Source organism: Amblyomma americanum, chromosome 10 (assembly GCF_052857255.1).
Source record: "Amblyomma americanum isolate KBUSLIRL-KWMA chromosome 10, ASM5285725v1, whole genome shotgun sequence".
Taxonomy (NCBI): domain Eukaryota; kingdom Metazoa; phylum Arthropoda; class Arachnida; order Ixodida; family Ixodidae; genus Amblyomma; species Amblyomma americanum.
The window spans coordinates 28,002,118-28,022,546 of record NC_135506.1 but is presented as its reverse complement, the minus strand read 5'-3'; the positions used below and the strand labels follow the sequence as shown (position 1 = coordinate 28,022,546).

Genomic DNA, 20,429 nt, shown 5'->3' with positions numbered 1-20,429 from the left:
CAACATTCGCAAAGAAATCAACGCACAAAGACCAACGTCACCACCAAAATACGTCACTTTACCTTATGTCGTAGGTGTCAGTGAAACCATCGCCCGAATCCTGAAAAAAGCGGGTCTCCAGATTGCGCACAAGCCCACAAACAAGTTGCGCTTTGCCTACCTGTTCCCAAAGATCAGCCGCGGAGAGAAAAAACCCAAGGCATTGTCTACAAAATTCCATGCGCCGACTGCGACGCAAGCTACATAGGCGAAACCAAAAATTTCAAAGAAAGAATTCGATAACATAAAACCGACATCCACTAATTCGCAAGAGAGCGCAATCCAGTAGCCGAACATTCCGAGGACTCCGATTATAGAATCAACTTCGAAGAAATCCGAATTCTAGGAACCAAACCAAATTACCTGAAAAGGCTCTTACTGGAATCCTGGCACATCCAAACCACCCGAACAACATCAACAGCTCGGAAGGAAACCTGCCCCCAGTATATGCCCAGGGACTTCGCTCTTCAACGCAACGAAAAAATGTCGCCAATCACCACCTCTCTCTCCAGTGCGCCAGCGTGACTAACAGCCTAAAGCCCCCTTCCTCTCCCCCACGCCTTTCGCATCACAGCTCTCGTTCCTTTGACCCCCCCCCCCCCCCCACCCCCTGCCCTCCATACTTAAAAGACGCTAGCTACTGCCCTCAGTCACCCCTGATGAAGGAGCCGAGTCGGCTTCGAAACGTTGGGTTAAAGTTAAAATTTTTGGCTGGAGATGTGCAGTTTTTTATAAGCAAGAAGGTTAAACGAAGACTGCGCAGGGGTGAGGAATCTCCGTCGTCGAGTTCGTCCACGATCACCACGCAGCGAGGATCGTCCTTACATACTGTAATGTTTATGCCTGGCACTCCTTCCGACAATCTCATCCACATGAACACGCAAGCCACGTACGTCAGTGTTCCCAGACACTCGTGTCCTTTCAACAATTAAACACGCAGGATCAACCGTTATAGCAATGACGTCACGAAGCGGAAAGCGCTAAAATATCTGAGCGAGACCAAAACTCTGGGCGCCAACAGCGTTCGTTCCCGTGTTGTTCAGCGCAGCGGCACCACGGCAGGCGTCATTTAGGACTTCGACGTCGTCATATGCTACTCTAACCTGCCCATTGTGATCCGACTAGATACCGACGGCGCACCAATAGTGCTAGCTCGATCAGCGCTGAGGACAAAGTGCGTCAAGTTCACTTTCCAAGCGAACTGCATTCAAACGTACGTGAACTCTGGGAACTTCCGGCACGTGTTTAGGCCTTTCATCCCGATGATTCTCCAGTGCCGTAAAGGCATGATCTTCGGAAACGTGAGTAGTGTGTGCAATTTCTCGATCGTGTGCCCACACTGTTCTCGGCGACACAGCTCTATTGATTGCCTGGCAATAGTGCTGAAGTGTGCCAAATGGCGCGGTGGTCATGCGGCGCCTCAAAATATTGTCCTCGCCTGAAAAGGGAAGGCACGATGCTTAAACATATGACAAGACACAATTGCACACCCGAAGAGGCCGCTGCTAAAGAGCGACGACATCGTCACCCTCGTCAAGGGTCTTCTAAGAGTGCATGGCCGTAGGGAATTATGGTCCGAGAATTTCTTCAACTTGACCTCTCCTCCGTATAGCACTCTTAAAAACGAGAGCCATATAACTGGCCGCCTATGCAGGGACATTGGTGGCAGATGGGCCTGGGCTATTCCTGCCGGAGCTACGCACATCGGCAGACACCAAGCAGGCATTGCGCCGCCAAAAGTCCCGAGTCTATCACTGGAAGCACAATGCCCAAGTCTGGTCCGAGGGCGCGACCAGCAAGTTACTTGGCCACCCCTCCTGAAGCAGTGCTCACTCTGTTATGGAACAGTCGCAGCGTGCTGAGCCTACTGATGGACGAGCACTAGGCCAGGCACCAATGCAAGTCGAACATGAGTGCAGTGCTGAAAACTTCCGTCAACACCTTGCGTCGACTGCTTTTGAGACGTTACGCTACAGCTGCACAAAATGCACTGCAGGTGCTTGATATCTTTAGCTGAGTCCTCGCAGCTCTCCAGCAGCTGCCACAATAGCTTTTCCAGTCTCATCGCTGCGAGAAGTGTGGATATCTCACTTTGTCATCCACATCATCAACCGTAATGGCAAGCAGCGTTTCTTCATGGTGGAACACCTGCGCGGCGTGACTGCCCCGTGTTGAGGAATGAAATGCGGTCATTTGTTCTACTGAGTTCATAGCGCTCGGCAGCCGTTGTGGTGTCCAGGATACAGCAGTGGCGTTCTGTGAAATTTATCGTGTGCGTCATTGTCTCGTGTGCTTGCTACGATTCGCAATTCTCTACTTCCTGTTCTCTTTCTTCACCCTCATCTCTCACCTCCAGTGCAGCTTAGCGACCGGAACATCCTTCAGGTCAACCTCCCTGCTATTTCTCTACCACACCTCTCTCAGGTGTCCTGCGGCGAGTCCTCTGTAGAAGTTCTTATAGCGCGCTTTTGAATTACATATGCGTGTTTCAGTAAATTTTTGTCGGCTCGTTATCCTTCAATACGCAGCATGGTTCGACTTTTTGTGATAATCATAATATTGCGATACCATTAGAGGTCCCGTTCACAGAAAAGGCTGCCGTCCGTCCAACCAAGTCAAGAGTGCAGGTCGGCCAGGCTGTCAACATGTGTTCAACTCATCTATATTCAGCCGTCTGAAAGCATCCAGCCCAGTGGGCTGTGGGTAAGCTGCCCACCATGACAGGTGGCAAGGAGATTATTTCAACAGCCTGCCACTGCGCATTAGGTCATTGGTCGAAGGGTAGACTGCGTCGAGAAGAGCTCTCTGTGCAAAATTAAGCCTGACGGGAGCTCGCAAAGACAAACCTGAGCCCCGAAAGCCCCACCGGTGGCTGTTTTATAGAGCCACCTGCCGGGGCTGTGGCGCATCGGTCAACCGCTTTACCATGCACTGAGCCAGTAGCGGTACGAGGACTGCCCGCGTTCTGTGAAATTGCGAAAAGGAAAAATACTTGCACGGGAAGGATCTCTAATGGCTTCGCATTGTCCTCGCAAGGGTAGGTTAAGCGCCGCCTATGTTTTAACGCATTAGCGCTAAAGGTCCGTTTCCCTGAAAATCCGGAGTCGGAGTTGTCGGCGTCGCCTTTGTCGACGTTGCGAGCGAGAAATCAAGAGTATAACTCTGCCAAGTGATGCCCAGAGAGAAACATAGACAGCAAGAGGGCCACCTAAGTCACGTGACCTTGCGGCGTCGTCACAACTTCCCCACCGGGTTATCAGCAAGCTTCCCACAGTGGCAGGTGGCTGCTCAACTAATGAGCTCTCATTAGGAAAGAGTAACCTGGGCCGCAGAAGGCCCACTGCTCGACTACTGATCCGGAGTTGCAGGGTTCGAACCCGACCTGTGATTTTATGGAGGCAAAACGCTAAAGCGCCCTTGTCCTGTGCGATGTCAGTGCACGAAATTATTCCGGAGCCCTCCAATACGGCACCTCTTTCTTCCTTTCTTCTTTCTCTCCCTCCTTTACACCTTCCTTTACCGCGCGGTTCAGGTTTCCAAAGATATGTGAGACAGATACTGCGCCATTTCCTTTCCCCCAAAACTAATTATAATTATTATTATTCACTACGGCGCCTCAGTTTAAGAGCTCTTCACGGCGGCGTCGCAGTTTCAATCTTTGACACGCTCTGCTGGTCAGGTTAATTTTGTAGGCTCGGAAGTTTTTACGGCGACCGTTACGACCTTCCAGCTTTCTTTTTAATCCGTAAGCATTAAAATCTCCATTATCGGAAAAAGTTATCGGTATTGACTGCGGCGTGTGCTGCCTGTTGAGAGGAGGCAAGACGGAGATAGGGAGAGGGAAGCAGAAAAGGGAGGGGGCGGGCTATGTGGAGAGAAGGCAAGTCAATGGAAGCCGACAGGCAAACCGCGTGGTCGGGGTAAGGAGTTTTCCAATGTGATTGTCACCCGCCGCCGTCAGATTGGCTCACTAATGCTAACGCGTAGTCTGCGGCGTGAGTCGCAATGGTCGTCCGTGACATTTATTGTTTCTGGTTCCTGAAGTCTGGAAGTGCACCTATACAGCGTATAAAGCAGTCTGCGAACAAATATGACGCACATGTATGCATGGTTGTGCAGAGGCTGCTATCTTCCCAGCGTCAGGAAAAAAAAATCGCCTTCAAGAACGAAATGACTTAGTACGATTTGCTCAAGGCGAATTCTTCCGTAAATGCAACCGAGCATGGCTTCGCGCATAGCGCATCTTAAAAAGCCGAGTTTGTTTACTAAGCTCAGTCTCGCTCAGAAGAATATGAGCCACGCTTTGGAGGTTAAAGTCTTATGACGCATTACCTACGAATACTTAACGAATGGTTGACGCGTATTGTAGTGAAATTTATTGTTTTTTGCATAGAAAACCTGCAATCACTTCTATTTCAGATATGCAAAGTTACCGTGCAGATTGAACGCGGAAGCGTGGCGCATTTTATTCTGCCCGCGGCTATACCTGAAGCCTTCGGTAGAGCATCATAATTTTCGCATTCCTACGCTTTTGATGCGGTGGACCATGGCTCTTTCTTTCATTTGTGTACATATTAACAATAAGTTGGATAATTGACTTCGGATGTTTACATTTAAGATACCAATTTTCAATTGTAAATAGAGCTAATTCTGCTTTTTCTGGGGTATATAATAATATCTGAAGAATACTACTTCTAGCGTTTGATTATTCACCGATGATTCTTTGTTAATAGGGAAGTGAAAATAGCCAATATCCACTTCCTTTACAGGACGGTCTTGATACAGTGCACCAGTTGCACGAACAGTGGATTATGGAACTAACTTTCAGAAAACAGTGTACATGTGAAAATAACAGAAAAGCACGTACCTCACTATGCCTGCGATATAAACTGGCGCTTATTAAAAAACTGGTACTGAATAAAATCCTTTAGGCGTGGTCATTCAAAACTGGAATGCATTTAGGTGTTGCGAAAGTTTCTGCTAAGTCTTGGAAAATGTTTTCCTTTTCTTCGTCGTAATGCTGAGATGTTCCCTTAAAATTCCCAGTATTTAATGCAGATAAATTAGTCCTCTACTGGGAAGTTACTTGCACAGCGTGAAACGCTCCAACAAGTGTTGAAAAACTATATTAGAAGAGATCAGACGCAGCCGCTATCTATGTGTAAGGAAATTACAGCAAGCTAACGCATGCTAGAGTCCAACAAGTATTTGAATGGCAGCCTTTTAGAGGGAGGAAAAAGTTAACGTTCATAAATGTTTCTGATATTTAATATAATAGAATTGGCGTTCCAAAACAAAAATTGATTTTTCAGCTACCCTTGGTCATGACGATAAAGTAGGCGGATACAGATCTAGATGTTTGATCTGATTTGCCCAGATCCTCCTATTTTCATGCGCTGTTCCAGAATTCGCTGCTCTTTTTTCTTCTTGCGTTAATTTTACTCGTAAACAGGTGTTTGTGTCGCTATTGTTATTGCTTTTTTTCTTACGTTTTGTAAGACCTTCTTTCCAGTTTTGTGTAAAGGCTTATAAGGCATTGCGAGCAAATAAATAATTACCTTTATGACTACCAGGGTAATCAGGCAAATCAGACTAATATCCAAAGACTGCTCATCAGTGGTTAATAATAGCCGTTAGAGTCTTGCTCGACAACTGCATTAAGTCGGGCACGTCACTCAATGATACTGGTCGAGGTAATAGACGTTACAAGCCAGGCAACCGAGGAACAAATGCGCCAGATGCATGAAACAGGAGCAAAGGAAAGATAAGGAATATGTAGAGGCACGGTGCACGCAACGCTCTTAGTAAGCGAGATACTACGAGCGTATGTGCTGAGCAACAACGGACCGTGTATTTTAATTTTTTGGGACGCAATGAGTACAAATTTTTAAAATGGTGATTAAAATGCACAGACCCTGCTGCGATCCGCCTCCGAGTTCCTTCACAAAGCCACCTACGGGCGTGTGTACTTCAAACACGCCACCATCGAGGTACCCATGACGTGGCCGAAGAGAAGGAGCGCACGGGCAGTTTCGTCGAGCGCCTTCTACAGGAGCGACGTGCCCGAGGAGCAGCACGGAGACAAGCCGTTCACAGCACATATGAGGTCATGCGGTCAGTCGGGAGGGTTCATCCACCTCACTCCCAGATTTCTGGCCACACTTGACAAGTCTGCGGGTAAGAGATGGCTTAAGCCAGGTATAGCGAGTAGTTGCCTGCACAATATTTTCGTTTTTAATTATTTTACGGTGACAGCCATAACTACACAGGAAGTCCAGCGGAGGCGCCTCTTTCCGCGTAGCAGCATCCGGGACTTGGGAAAGGGAGAGGGATGAAAAAACTTCTATTGGTCGTATGAGAAAGAGGGTAGGGGTAGAGGGTAGTGGTTAGGGTTGAGGTTTAGACAAACGCGTGGGCCCTCTCTTGGCGACCTCCAGGGCCCAACAGACAATCCGGAGTTAAACCTCCGGCTGAGAGCTGAGCAGCGCAGTCTCCCAGTGGCTTTGTTTTGCGATATGGAGGCGTAGAGCGGGTTGGTCTTCTCGACACTCCCGGTAGCATGTGATTAACGTTTTGTTTTAGTGTGAATGCAGAGAGGGAGGCGTAAAGAAGGGTAAGAACAATGCAGCCATGGTGCCAGGGATAATCAGGAGAGACTAGAAGGAAAAAGAAGGTAAGTGCACCATAAACTGATATGGAGGCGGCAAGGACGCATATAGAACCGCTCGATGGGGTGGCTACATCAGGGCATTTTAGAGCAGGGGAACCCTGTCGGGTAGGGGGACAAGAAAAACCGGGTGGCGTGCCGCGTGCGCAGAACACTAAACCCCAGAGCACTCATAGCGCAGAGTCAGTCACTTCCCCATAGCTCTGTGTTGTGCGCATGGGGCGGCCCGCTATTTCCTTAAAATGCTACCTAATTCGTCGATCAGTTCTAAAACTCCCTGCAACCTCGGGACCGCAATGTGCTTAGTATGACGTGGTCGCGTTGGCCTTGGCCAGCGTCCACATTCTCCGATATGAGGCGAGTCGCTAGGACGCTTCTCATAGCACACTCGTGTGTACGTGCAGTCAGGACAGTGTAGGAAGCCGCCGTCAGAAAACAGCCGTCATCCCGCCGAAAGGAGTGTTACACAGCAATGAAGAATTCACTCGCAAGCGCGCTATCCTTCTCTACTGGATCGAACAGATGGAGCTTCAGAAAGCGGTGAACTGATGCGGCCAGCGAAATGACGATAGGAACCCGCCGCGGTGGCTCAGTGGTTAGGGCGCTCGGATACTGATCCGGAGCTCCCGGGTTCGAACCCGACCGCGGCGGCTGCGTTTTTATGGCGACAAAACGCTAAGGCGCCCGTGTGCTGTGCGATGTCAGTGCACGTTAAAGATCCCCAGGTGGTCGAAATTATTCCGGAGCCCTCCACTACGGCACCTCTTTCTTCCTTTTTTTCACTCCCTCATTTATCCTTTCCCTTACGGCGCGGTTCAGGTGTCCAAAGATATATGAGACAGATACTGCGCCATTTCCTTTCCCCAAAAAACCAATTATTACTATTATTATTATTACAGCGCGGTTGAGGTGTTCAACGATATATGAGACAGGTACTGCGCCATTTCCTTTCCACAAATTCAATTATTGTTAAATGACGATAGGAAAGGCGCAGCAACCGAGACGATTAGATTGCGACGCTTCAGTAAATCTCGGGAACAACGCTCTATAGCTGGACAGCACAAAGCGGCTGCAATGCGCGCAGTGCCCCACGGGAATAAATTTCGAATATTCCTGAGCTTGCTTGCTGTGAGAGTGGCTCTGTTAAAACCTGTGTGCAGCACATCCTACAGGCCATCAGGTGTCAGCGATGCTCCTTAGCATAATATGGCAAGGGACCGGGACTCTTTTGATGAAGTAAAAATTAGTGCTTTGTTTCAGAACTCCTGGTATTTGATATATAATATTCTGCAATAACCCAGGTGCGAGTCAATTTGTCAGGGCGTGCAATATGCTCTTGAAGTACAAGACACAAACACCCTGAACATTATCAAATAGACGGCCTTGTTTTTGGTGAGATATATTAGCTTAGTACCAGTAATAGCAAACTATCAAACACGAGGAATTAGCGTGTTTTACTTCGAGTGAGGACTCGTCACATGACCTGTGCAAGACACAGCCTTCGCCTTGTTACGCTGAAGGCTGCGCGTGCACTCTCCTCGTTGAGTCTATGCGGCAAATCCTCAAAGAAGAAATTTTGAGGTGATTACTATACCCCGCGATGCGAAATTTGAGCGCAGCTCTGTCTGTTTCGGTGGCACGAACGCCGGGGTCCTCTATAATGCGCCACTTAGCGTCTGCTTCGAAGCCGCTAACTCCTTTGTCCGTCCTCCCGGTTTATAGCGGAAGACAACGCAGCGACCGGCGTGTGCAAAAAAGATTATCTATGGCACATTTCACAGCTCCGCCCGCCACCGCAGTGGAGAATGGCGTGACTGCGAGGAGGGAGCCCGTGCTGCTGGAGGCTGACCTCCCCTGTCCTAGCGTTTCGGAACCTGCGCGCTGTGTTCGAAGCAATTCTGTCAGCCGGTCTTTCCCTCAAGCCCGAGAAGTGTCACTTCGCCTTCCAGGAGTTGAAGTTTCCCGGCCACATCGTGAGCGCTAAAGGAGTCAGCCCTGACCCTGACTAGACAGCCGCCGTCGCTGCTTTTCCCTTGCCAACCGATAAGCGCAGTGTGCGCCGCTTTCTGGGTCTCTGCGCCTATTATCGGCGTTTTGTGCCAAAATTCTCCCAGATCGATGAGCCCCTCACCCGCCTCACGAAAGATGCCGAACCGTTCCTCTGGGGCCAGGAGTAACAACAGGCCTTCGAAGACCTCCGCACTCGTCTCCAGAGCACGCCCATCCTTGGCCACTTCGATGAGTCAGCCGACACTGAACTGCACATCGACGCCAGCAACATCGGCCTCGGTGCAGTCCTTGTGCAGTGGCAGGATGGTATCGATCGTGTCATCGCATACGCAAGCCGCACCTTGTCACGCTCGGGGGCGAACTACTCCACTACTGAAGAAGAATGCCTGGCAATTCTGTGGGCAGTGACCAAATTTCGCCCGTGTTTATACGGCCGCCGTTTTAGAGTCGTCAGTGATTACCATTCGCTTTATTGGCTGGCGAACCTCAAAACCTCAAAGATCCCTCGGGACGGCTTGCACGCTGGAGCCTTCGCCTTCAAGAGTTCGATGTCACCATCGTTTATAAGTCCGGTAGGAAGCACTGTGATGCCGACTGTCTGTCTCGTGCTCCTATCGAGGATAACCGAGCTGATCCCGACGACGATTCTATTTTTCTCGGCGCCATCTCCACGTCCGTCCTCACTCAACACCAAAGGGACGACAGTGAACTATTGCCTCTCATTGAGTGTCTTGAAGGAAGCGCTGCGTCGCCCCCGCGAATCTTCTCACGAGGACTGTCGTCATTCTTTTTGCGCGATGGCGTTCTGTATAAGAAAAACTACAACCCGACGGAAGCTGCCTATCTGCTCGTCGTGCCTGCGGCCTTGTGCGACGAAGTCCTGCAGGCGTGCCATGATGACCCATCTTCTAGTTACCTGGGTTTTTCCCGCAATTTGGCGCGGATACGCCAAAACTACTACTGGCCCAGGGTTGCTGCAATTGTCCAGCGTTACGTCAGAACTTGCCGCGAGTGCCAACGTCGCAAGACGCCGCCCACTAAGCCAGCCAGACTACTGCAGTCTATTGATCCGCCACAGGTCCCCTTCCACCAAGTCGGCATGGACTTGCTCCGCCCATTTCCGGTGTCCTCGCTGGGTAACCGCTACATTGTGGTCGCCACCGATTACCTCAGCCGGTACTGTAAAACTAAAGCTCTCCCTCGTGGTACCGCTGACGAAATTGCGAACTTTTTCGTTCAAAATATTGTGCTTCGTCACGGTGCACCCATCATCGTTGTAACTGACAGGGGAACGGCGTTCATCTCGGCCCTTACGCAGGAAGTTATGCGCCTGAGCGGCACAAGTCACCGCAAAACAACAGCTTACCACCCTCAAACGAACGGACTCACCGAACGGCTCAACAAGACGATCGCCGACATGATTTCTATGTATGTTGTCGCAGACCACCGCAACAGGGACGCCATACTCCCTTACGTACTATTTGCCTATAACACTGCGCTACAAGAAACGACACGCTTCACTCCATTTCGTTTAGTGCGTGGTCGCGAAGCCACAACCATACTGGACGCCATGTTACTTCCGACTAGTAGTACCTCATTTCTTATGAGTGCTGCCCAATTCGTTCGTCACGCCGAGGCTACCCGCCAACTCGCCCGACAGCGCATCCGACATCAGCAAGCCCTCGACGCTCGCCGCTATAACCTCCGCCACCGAGCTGTTAGTTACCAGCCCGGCGAACAAGTCTGGGTTTGGAGCCCAGTCCGCATGCGTGGGCGCTCCGAAAAGCTTCTGCGCCAATATTTTGGCCCCTACGAGGTACTCCGCCAAGTCAGTGAGGTGAACTATGTTCTCCCCCAGGGAACAGTTCGTTTCTCTAGACGGCCGACCCCCGAAGTCGTCCATGTCGCACGGATGAAGCCGTACCACGCCCGCTAGCGCTTCAGGCGTGTCTACACCATTCGCCGGAACATTTGCCGTCCCTTGCCTTCCTGCTTCGCATTGTTGCGGAGCCGAGTCGTTGCCCTTCAGAGAGGGGGAGTAATGCCACCGTACTAAGGTAGGGAGCCTACATGTCGCGCCCCCTCCCGCCAGGCGGCAGGTATGTAGGCTCCCTATACTAAGGAATCCAGTGGCGCCATACCGCGGCCGAACTGTTTTAGTGGGGATTTGCCATGCCGTGCGCACTCGAGGGGCTAGGGGATTCTTCTTCTTCCTTGCTCGAGCTCCCTGCTGTCTTGCTCTCCCAGCACGTCTAATTAAACCACGTTTGAATGCTTCGCCTGTTTGTCGGTGACAATTATATATATATATATATATATATATATATATATATATATATATATATATATATATATATATATATATATATATATATATTTATATATCGCGTTCGGAACATTAGCAACACACACATATATATATATATATATATATATATATATATATATATATATATATATATATGTGTGTGTGTGTGTGTGTGTGTGTGTGTGTGTGTGTGTGTGTGTGTGTGTGTGTGTGTGTGTGTGTGTGTGTGTTGCTAATGTTCCGAACGCGATATTCGGAGGTCGTGGGTTCGGATCCCACCGGCGGCATGGTTGTTTTTTCTGCTGTTTTATAATAATTTTCTTTAAGCGATTTATTAATCTAAGTAATATTATCCCACTGATAAGCACCATACATTAAAAAAAAGACAACGTTCCCCTATGACCCTATGCACCTTGGTTTCGGTGACTGTTGGCTCCCTTCATAAGTGTATATATATATATATATATATATATATATATATATATATATATATATATATATATATATATATATATATATATATATATATATATATATATATACGTGAAGGCGACACTTCCTCTCCCTCTACCCCAGCGGAGCACATCTGGTGGTGCGAGCGGCGACGTCAGCGGCGTCGACGGCCGCGCCATCTGTTGAAGCGCGGCTGCTGCGTTGCTAGGCAACAGCGGCTCAAGGTCAGGTCACGAGGTTACGGCTAAGTGCGTTACGAGCCGAAATGGCTCTGTGGCTGTAGTAATAAAGCTTTCGTTTTAAAATATTAGATTTGGCAGGTCATGCATGCTTCGCGCTGCTGGTATATAAGAGAAACTAGGAGCCTTGTGAAGAGTTTTTACGTTCAAAACAACAAAAGCAGCGTAATTTTATGGAATTCGTTGACCTTAATATAGTTCATGTTATCACTATCGAGGAACACCAAATAACTGATGTCATTTTAAAGTACTGCCGTTGACTGGGAAACACAGTCTGTCATACTTTTTCGTTAAGCGTGTAGTCATAGCGAGTGCGTCACGCATAAAACACTCTTAAAACTCTCAAAACACTACTGCCACGAGTGAAAGAAATATGTGCTGTCTATGTTCAGATCAGTAGCATTATTACAGTCGCCACGCGGCCGCACAGAAACCGTGCCAGACGTATAGCGCACTGCACGCAACTGACGCGTGGGACCCAACATGCCCCTGCGAGAGGAAACGACGGCGCGGGATAGTACAAAGGGTGTCTCCACCCTGAAAGCTGATGCGAGCGGGCATCCAGGCACCCTACTCATAGGAATTGCGCTGCCTATCAGGTATTGACGGGTCATAGAGCGCGCCGTTTGGGGCTCTGGTCACCGTGGAGCCGCTGCAGGTGCTGGTTTTAAAAGGAGCCACAGAGCGTGCGGTGCGGCGGCGTTGGCATTGTAACGAAACGCTGTGGCGACTTGTTCAAATCATGTTTATCTTTTAGCTACAACGCTGAAAAATTCCGGGAGAGGTACTGAAATTGCTTGGCAGAAATATGAAATCAGAGGTTAAAGGTAGTTAGTAATACCTTTTACTCCATTGATTTGCGATTCTCTCATGTTGAATAAGGAAAATGGGAGAATGAAATACAGAAGGAATGAATATTCCCGGGAAGGCATTTTTCGTAACTGCCAAGTCGAAGTAGCTTTCAAGTTGTATCTCTACTTTTTGCAGGAAAAGCTGTTATCGTTACGACAACTACATAAAGATTTTTCTGTGTGCGTGGCAGACTGCAGAATAAAAGCCTGAGGGGCGAGTTGATGCATGATTAAATGAACGGCGGCGCAAACAACGACACTAACAAGAGAAACCACATGCGCACAGACTGCAGGCTGCAGCTACGATTGTTTTAAGAAGCGAAAAGAACTCCTGTCGCAAATGCGCGGCGCAGCAGCTGACGCCGAAGCATTTCGGACGCTCTGCCTGGTCTTGACTACAACCAGGCGCTAATAAAACGATGCAAAACTAAAAAAAGCGCTTGAAGCAAAGAAGGCAGAGAAACTCGAAATCAAGTCCACGTGAGCACGTCTTCAGGCACAGTCAGCGTAAAGGCCGAACCACAAGGCAGCGTTTCTTCGGTGCAGCATCAGCGTTTATTCTACCGTCGTTGTCGCTTCAGGCCGTAGGAGAGGGCGATCAAACACACGAGGGCGTAGAAACCGGTTGTCCAGGCGGGCGTTAGATGTGTTTTGTTTCGTTCACGGTTTTGTTCCGATCGCGCACGAGATGCTTTGTCCTCCTCGAGCGTACAAATGTGGTTGCGCTACAATGCATATTTCTTATGTCTGTAAATAAGTGTCAATACAAGCAAATACAGAAATTCTAGAAATGTAAATGGCTATAAACACAGAGGGGTAATGTATATAGCAGCAGACACATGCAAAGTATTGTATATGCTATTGCTGTTAAGAGTTGGAAATATATGTAAATAAATGCACGTGAACGTCCCCTTCTTTTCTACAAACGCGCTTAAAATTTCCCAAGGTTCACAGAAAACTGAAAGCAGCAGCCGTGCTTGCCGTAATTAACTGGCGCCATTTTAATGCTGCTGCGAGGACACCTCGTCAGCGTCGCGGACCACACCATTTATGAGCACAAAATTTTTCGTTATTCATGGTGCCACGAAACGAACAAACGTAACAACTTGCAAAGGTCTATTCGTCTGGCAAAGAACAGCATCCTCAAGCGATAGGCGGAGCGAAGGCCTGAGCCCACCTCAGCAAACGGCGAGCAAAGCTGCTGCTCCAGCCGATTTTCGTTGGAAAAAGCGCTACGCCGCGGATGAATCGAGAGCTACGCAAGAAGGGCTACGAAGCAGGAATCTGACAGACGCGTGGTGTAGGTCTGTAGTATGGGAGTAGGACAGAAAACGCCAGCACCGCACGACCGTTGGCAAGCATGACGCAACCAGTCCAACCCTCTGGGTAGCGCCGCAGCGCACCAACTGAAGTGAGGTGTACCCGCGGGTCCAATTGCAAAGTGGGCGATGCGGCTGGCATTAGACGCCTTTAGTAGGGGCGTACGCAGTAAGCTTGCGTACGCATCCCTTACAGCGTTGCGTACCCTGTGAATAGTGTAAAACACGACTTTTAGTTGGCGGTGCCTTATCGTCCCTCTGGCGCACGCGTAAACAGTAGCGCCACCTAGTGGCAAGACGTTAAAGCACATCAACACTCCGTTGAAGAAATTTCATCCGTGATTGCCAATAATTAGGGTGAGGGCATTGCGAGCCTTTTCCTGTTCCAAGAAGAGAAACTTTGCAAACTGAACAGACTAAAAGTTAGATAGCTGTGGTGTATCACATTCCCTTTTCTTGTGGCCGGACCTATATCGGTCAAACGGTCCGCTGCCTTAATGTGCGCTTGCAAGAGCATTTTTTGTCATTGAATAAGTCGCCTTCATCTAATCTCGCTAAGCACTGTTCAAAATGCAGCGGCTGCAAGCCTTTGCTTGACCAAACTAAAATCTTGTTCCGACACCCTAATAAGCTAACCAGAGAGATTTCAGAGGCCTATCACATCCGTAAGAATCAGCACACGTGTTGCCGACCCTATGGTGGTTTTGCATGAAAGAGAGTTTTGTTATCTTCACGCACCTGTATGAGCACTTTTCCTGTCACGCCTGCGCGATGGCTTTTGTTTTGTTTGTGATTGTTCTTCCTTTTGTGTGTTTCTCGAATAAACGCGCAGTTGCGAGTAAGCGCTTGTGTTGTTTGGTCTCCCTTGTCTGTTGTCCTAAGTGCGCTTTATATAATTTTTGAAAATGAAAAACCAACTAGCTCAGCTGTCAATTCTGCTTGAGAAACAACGTGTTAGGCTTTTTATCAATTTTTTGTGATTTTTTTATATATGGCGACCCACGTAACCAGAACTAATTACTGGACGGGCTAAGGGATGGTGCCACGGGTACCTGTGTCGCCGCTGTGTGCCTTACGTAAGGACTGCGACTAGCGCTTCTCTCAAGTCCGCTTGCCTCGAACCTCAAGTGTCACCAGGACTGCGGGCGCGCGCTCACTTTTACCACCAAGGGAATATTGCCACGCTCTTGTTGACGCATGCGCTTGTCCGGCGGCAGCGCAGGACTTAGGCACCAGGAGCGGGTGAACAGAGTTTCACGAATGCTGATTTAGGTGCCGATATGTGTTCTCCTTCGTTCTGGCACCGAAGTCAGCTTTCCTTCTAGAGATACAACGTGATAGTTTTTTTCTATCATTTGTAAATTTTTACGTATGGCGACCCGCGTTAACCAGAACTGATTACTGGAAGTGCTAATGGATGGCGCCACGGGTACCCTTGTCGCAGCCGTGCGCCTTACGTAAGGGCTGCGACCAGCGCTTCTCTCAAGTCCGCTTTCCTCACACCTCAAGTGCCACCAGGACTGCGGGTGCGCTTCTTGGGCTGTAGGGGAGAAGTTCCTTCGCGTCGCGCGCTTACTTTTAACACCAAGGGGCAATTACCACGCTGCCTTTGACGCATGCGCTGCTCCGGTGACAGCGCAGCACGTAGCCACCAGGAGCGGGTGAAATGAGTTTCACGAGAGCTAGTTTAGGTGCGGCTCTGTGTTCTCTTCCGTTCTGGCGCCAACGTCAGCCTTGGCGCCGACAGAGGGGGCTGAAAGCATTTAATGCTTCAAAGTGCTAATAAGAAACCCACTCACATTCGCAGCGTACGTGTTCGTGCACGAGTGGGCCCACTTCAGGTACGGCGTGTTCGACGAGTATGGCAGCCTCAACGACAGCAAGTTCCCCTTCACCTACTGCCGCAGGGAGGATAGGAGTCGCACGGTAAATATTGCATGAGACAAAAAAACAATGGGAGTGATTCACGTTTGCCGGCAGAGAGTTGTACAAAAAACAATTAAAAATAGATATTAAGAGGAGGTAGGAAAACAATTATACACATAGGAGATTCTGTCGTCAACCAATAGTTGAAATTTATTGCCAGCGTTTTGGCCAACTCGGTCATTGAATTCCTGAAAGGGGGCTAACATTGACGTAGGATGTTTACAGAAGGCACCTATTCCAAGCAGATGTTATTGTTATTTTTGTGCAGAACCGAGCTAATGCGTGAAGATTGAGTCTAGTTTTCCGGTGCTTAATTCTCTCCGGAGACTCAATCACTGTTACAAATCCAACCAGACATACTTTCGTAATGATGTTCGCGCTGCTAACAGCTATAGAGAACTGGAGACTCAACTTAAAGCTTTTATGGCAAAGTCTTAGACCTTGCTAACATTGGCTGCATGTGACAGGTAGTAATGCGGCTTGAAGTTGCCCACTTTATGCGGTAGTGGTTGATGTGGGCGTGCCATTATTCTCGGCAGTCACAAACGTCGCTCCAGGTTTTGGACCACTAGCCAGGAATAAATTTAAACGCCATAAATTAAACGCTAAGAGGGGCAGAGACGTGCTGTCTAACATTGGCTTTAGAGCTCCGTAGTGTTTCCAAAGCGTATGCAGGAACACTAGCCGTCTGCTCGAAGCACCGCAATCTGTATGAGCGATGAAGAGATTTGCGACAGGTGTAAGAGCTTCGGCACGTGCTCGAGGCCGCCTCGTTAGTAGCGAGATTTTGTGAGTCGATAGCTCCCTAGAATGACTCAGTTTGAATGCTTCTAGTACACTTTAGCAGCAACTGTTGAAAAAAAGTCCATTTAGCTAGTCTTCCTGCTAATTTTTATGACCAGGCGGAGACGGAGGAAAAATCTTAGAGACATGAAGCAGAGCATAATCCCTTGAAAAAGGGCGCTCGAATCTGCTATCTGCAATGCAGCTATAGTCTCTATATCAAAAGAATAATTTTTAATTCCTCCTGGCTTTAGCACCAGCAGCAGCAAAGGACTTATTCAGACTGCTGGTGATGATAGTGATGATGGTAGTGCAGGCGGCGAGCGCAAAGTGTGTTAGTTTAGAACAGCCTTAACAACACTTCACGGATGATTGTTTATTTTTCATTTATTTAGAACATACTGCAGGCGTACAGTAGGCCCAAGCAGGAGGGGCGAGTACATAATATATGCAAAAAGAACAGGTTTAGCAAAATTGAAAAAAATATTAAATACAAGTTGTAACACAAAATACAGCAATAAATACAAGGCTCAGATGCAAAATACAAAAAGTGAACGAAAAAAACGGCTTTCAAATTAAATGCTGTGAAGAAAACATTGAGTCAAAAGAATCAGCTCTGGTTAAGAGATCTGGCGAACACCTGTTCCACTCCTCAATGGTGCGTGGAAAAAATGAGTATTTAAAGGCGTTAATCCTAGCACTGTAAGGGGTTAATGATTGTGTATGATGATTTCGTGTTTGGCGCGTAGTGTTAGGTTTGAGGAAGAGGAAGGGGTCTGCATTCATAGACAGTTTATGGTTTTTTAGTAAGAAAAGTAGTTTCAGTCTTTGAATTTTCCGGCGCAGCTGTAATGTTTCAATACCGTGAGTTTGCATGAGGGTCGTTGGTGAGTCAGCTACACGATACTTTGAAAAAATAAAACGGACGGCTTTGCGTTGAATCATTTCAAGGGCCTCGATGTTACGTTTAGTGTAGGGATCCCAGACGGTGCACGCATATTCTAGTGATGGCCTTATTATTGAAAAGTAGGTCAATTTTTTATGTTCAGGTGGGGCAAGTTTTAGTTTATGTCTAAGAAAGCAGAGTTTACGAAAGGCGGAGGAGCATACGTTTCTTTATTCCAGCTAAGGTTTTTCGTTATTGTAACTCCTAGATACTTGTACTCGCTGACTTCGGTCAGAAGGTGAGATGAAATATTGTAAGGAAATGAGAAGGAAGCCTTTTTGTTAGTTATCGTCATGTATACTGTTTTCTCTAAATTTAGCTTCATGTCCCATTTATTACACCATGTATGTATGTTCTGAAGATTGGAGTTTAGTAAAACTTGATCATCTTGGCAAGTAATTTGGTGAAATAAAACGCAGTCATCTGCAAATAATCTAATTTGAACAGGGGTAGTTATAACGTTAGTAATGTCATTGATATATATCAAAAAGAGGAGAGGTCCGAGGACGCTTCCCTGTGGGACACCTGAAGTGACCGCCAGGTGGTTTGAATAGCAATCATCAATACAAACAAATTGTGTGCGGTGTGAAAGGTATGAGGAAATCCAACGAATTATGAAATTAGGAAGACCAATAAGTTCAAGTTTGTAAAATAGTTTGGCATGAGAAATAACATCAAAGGCTTTGCTGAAGTCTAAAAAAATAACATCCATTTGACCAGCGCTATTTAGTACACTTGCAAAAGTATGAATGACAGAAGTTAGCTGAGTGACAGTGGAAAAGCCTTTTCGAAACGCGTGCTGATGGGGGGTAAGTACCTTGTTATCGTTTAGAAATGTAGTTATGTAGTTAGCTATGATATGCTCAGCAAGTTTGCAACATGTCGAAGTTATTGATATGGGACGATAATTAGCAATCAAGGCAGGAACGAGTTTAGTCGTTTCTGGAAGTCATTCAGCACAGTAAAATCTTCCAGAATTCAAGTGCAACAAGCGATGAAAGATGAACGTGGAGGAAAAAAAGTGTGATAAAGATAAATTCTCAAGAAAGAGAATTATACCAGTGGTAGTTCCGTACACCCATAAAGTGGCACAAAATCTGAAATATGTTGCAGTCAAGAATAAAGTCCCTGTCGTTTTTTTTTGTGCCCCCAGGAAACTCGCTTCAATGTGCCGATTGACTGGCTCGGGAATCGATAATAAGTTTTCGAAACAAAACATGCTAATCCTTTTGTGGAGCGTGCGGTCGGTGTTGTGTAGAGCATCCCACTGACGTGTGGAAAAATTTACATCGTACAAACAGGCCGTTGTATTAATGATCGCTTGAGAGAGCACATACTGTCAATGAAGAACGTAACTGGTTTAAACCTGCCGCTTCACTGTAAGTAATGTGGGAAATCACAAAAGAAGGTGTAAGGCCGCGCTTCATCAACGCGTACATTTTTTTTTTCCTTTAGCTTGTGGTCACTGTGGGCCTCCGGTTTACGGTCCCCCCCCCCCCCCCTACCCGCGTGCCCCACCCCCGCTAGCAGCGGCAAAAGCGGAGGCACTGGCTGCTTGACAGCACGACTGTGACGGCCGAAGACACCTGCCGCCAAGAAACCATGCGAGGCGCGCACAACGAGCACGTGGGGCCGCTTGGTCTTAGGCAGCATTCCCACTGCGGCAAAATGCGAACCACCTCGCATTCCGCGATGGGCCCCTTTTTTTCTTTTTCTTGCATTTTCGATGGCACCGAAGCGTCGCGGTTCTCCGCCGTCTGACATTTCTGCGGCGAGCCAGTGGATTAGAGGTCCCGCCAATTAGCTGAAAAGAAACTTTTCAACCTTCGAGAGGCGACGCGCGGGTGCGGCAGGGAAGGGGAAAGCATCAAGCAATAAGGGCGAGAACTCCCCCCGGGAGAGGATTTCAGAATGTTTTCTGTATGTGTTTCTTTTTTTTTTAGCCAAGCCCCGGGCTCGAAGTTGGGTCCAACATTCAGGGGCTGTGGCTACCTCCATTGGTTATCGAAGCTTAAGGCGGGCCTCGAAATATGACCGCCCTAACTTCTTTCTTTGCAAAAGCTTTAAAATTGCATGTAAAGTCATTGGAGAGTGGTCTTGTCTAGTTGAGCTAGAGGCTCCGTGCAGTGGCACGTAATTGTACAGACCTAGACTCTAACCTCGGGTCGATGAGTAAGGTGTTGTGAGATCTTTTCTTTTAAGTTTGATTGTCTGTGTGACTCAACTTGTAACGCAGTTTGCCCTTGTACTTCGTGTAAATATATTTTCTCTTTGCCTTCATCATCTGGCATCAATCATCGTCTGCTCCTTCAACACCGTCGAATTCACGTTTGGAGAGGTCCTGTGCACCTCCGAAGAAACGCTAAGAACCATCTTTGAATTTACTGAAGGCCTGTGAGCCAAGGCTAGAAGAAACCAGCGTTGTTAAGAAGAGCAAAGACAGAATCGTGCGTGAACTGATAGAGGCTCACCAAATAGAAATAGTGGGAGTGCTTTTGCCAGCATCGCCTCTATCATGATGTGTAAGAAATTTTAAGTCTTTAGATATGCGTTGTTTCCGCTGATACACCTGCCCCCCCCCCCCTTTTTTTTGCAGCCTTCGAGATCATGCTCATGAGCTATCACCTGTCGTTTCCCACCCTCACCCTAGGCTATTTCAGCACCTGATTCTGAAGTGAATAAATGTGTTGCAAGTAGCGCATGACCCGTCATTCTCCTTGCCATGTGCTGTACTTGTTGCACTTAAATTCTGGAAGTTGTGTTTGCTGGTAAACATATCAGATTTAATGGTGAGGGGAGAAATAAACAGACCCAGCAATCAAATCAGTTGAGCTATTTCTTTGACCAGGGTTCTCACCCAGACAATTCAGTAACGGCTGATCTTCACA

The 20,429-nt window shown here is 47.9% G+C and overlaps 1 protein-coding gene across 1 annotated transcript in view; it reads left to right on the top strand.

Annotated features, from left to right (window-relative positions):
* LOC144108096 (calcium-activated chloride channel regulator 3A-1-like) overlaps positions 1-20,429 on the top strand; it is a 181,069-nt gene that overhangs the window by 79,355 nt on the left and 81,285 nt on the right. The window contains exons 4-5 of the mRNA XM_077641377.1: positions 5,952-6,216; positions 15,694-15,812. Coding sequence (XP_077497503.1) covers positions 5,952-6,216; positions 15,694-15,812 — 384 coding nt within the window. The remainder of the gene's footprint in view (positions 1-5,951; positions 6,217-15,693; positions 15,813-20,429) is intronic.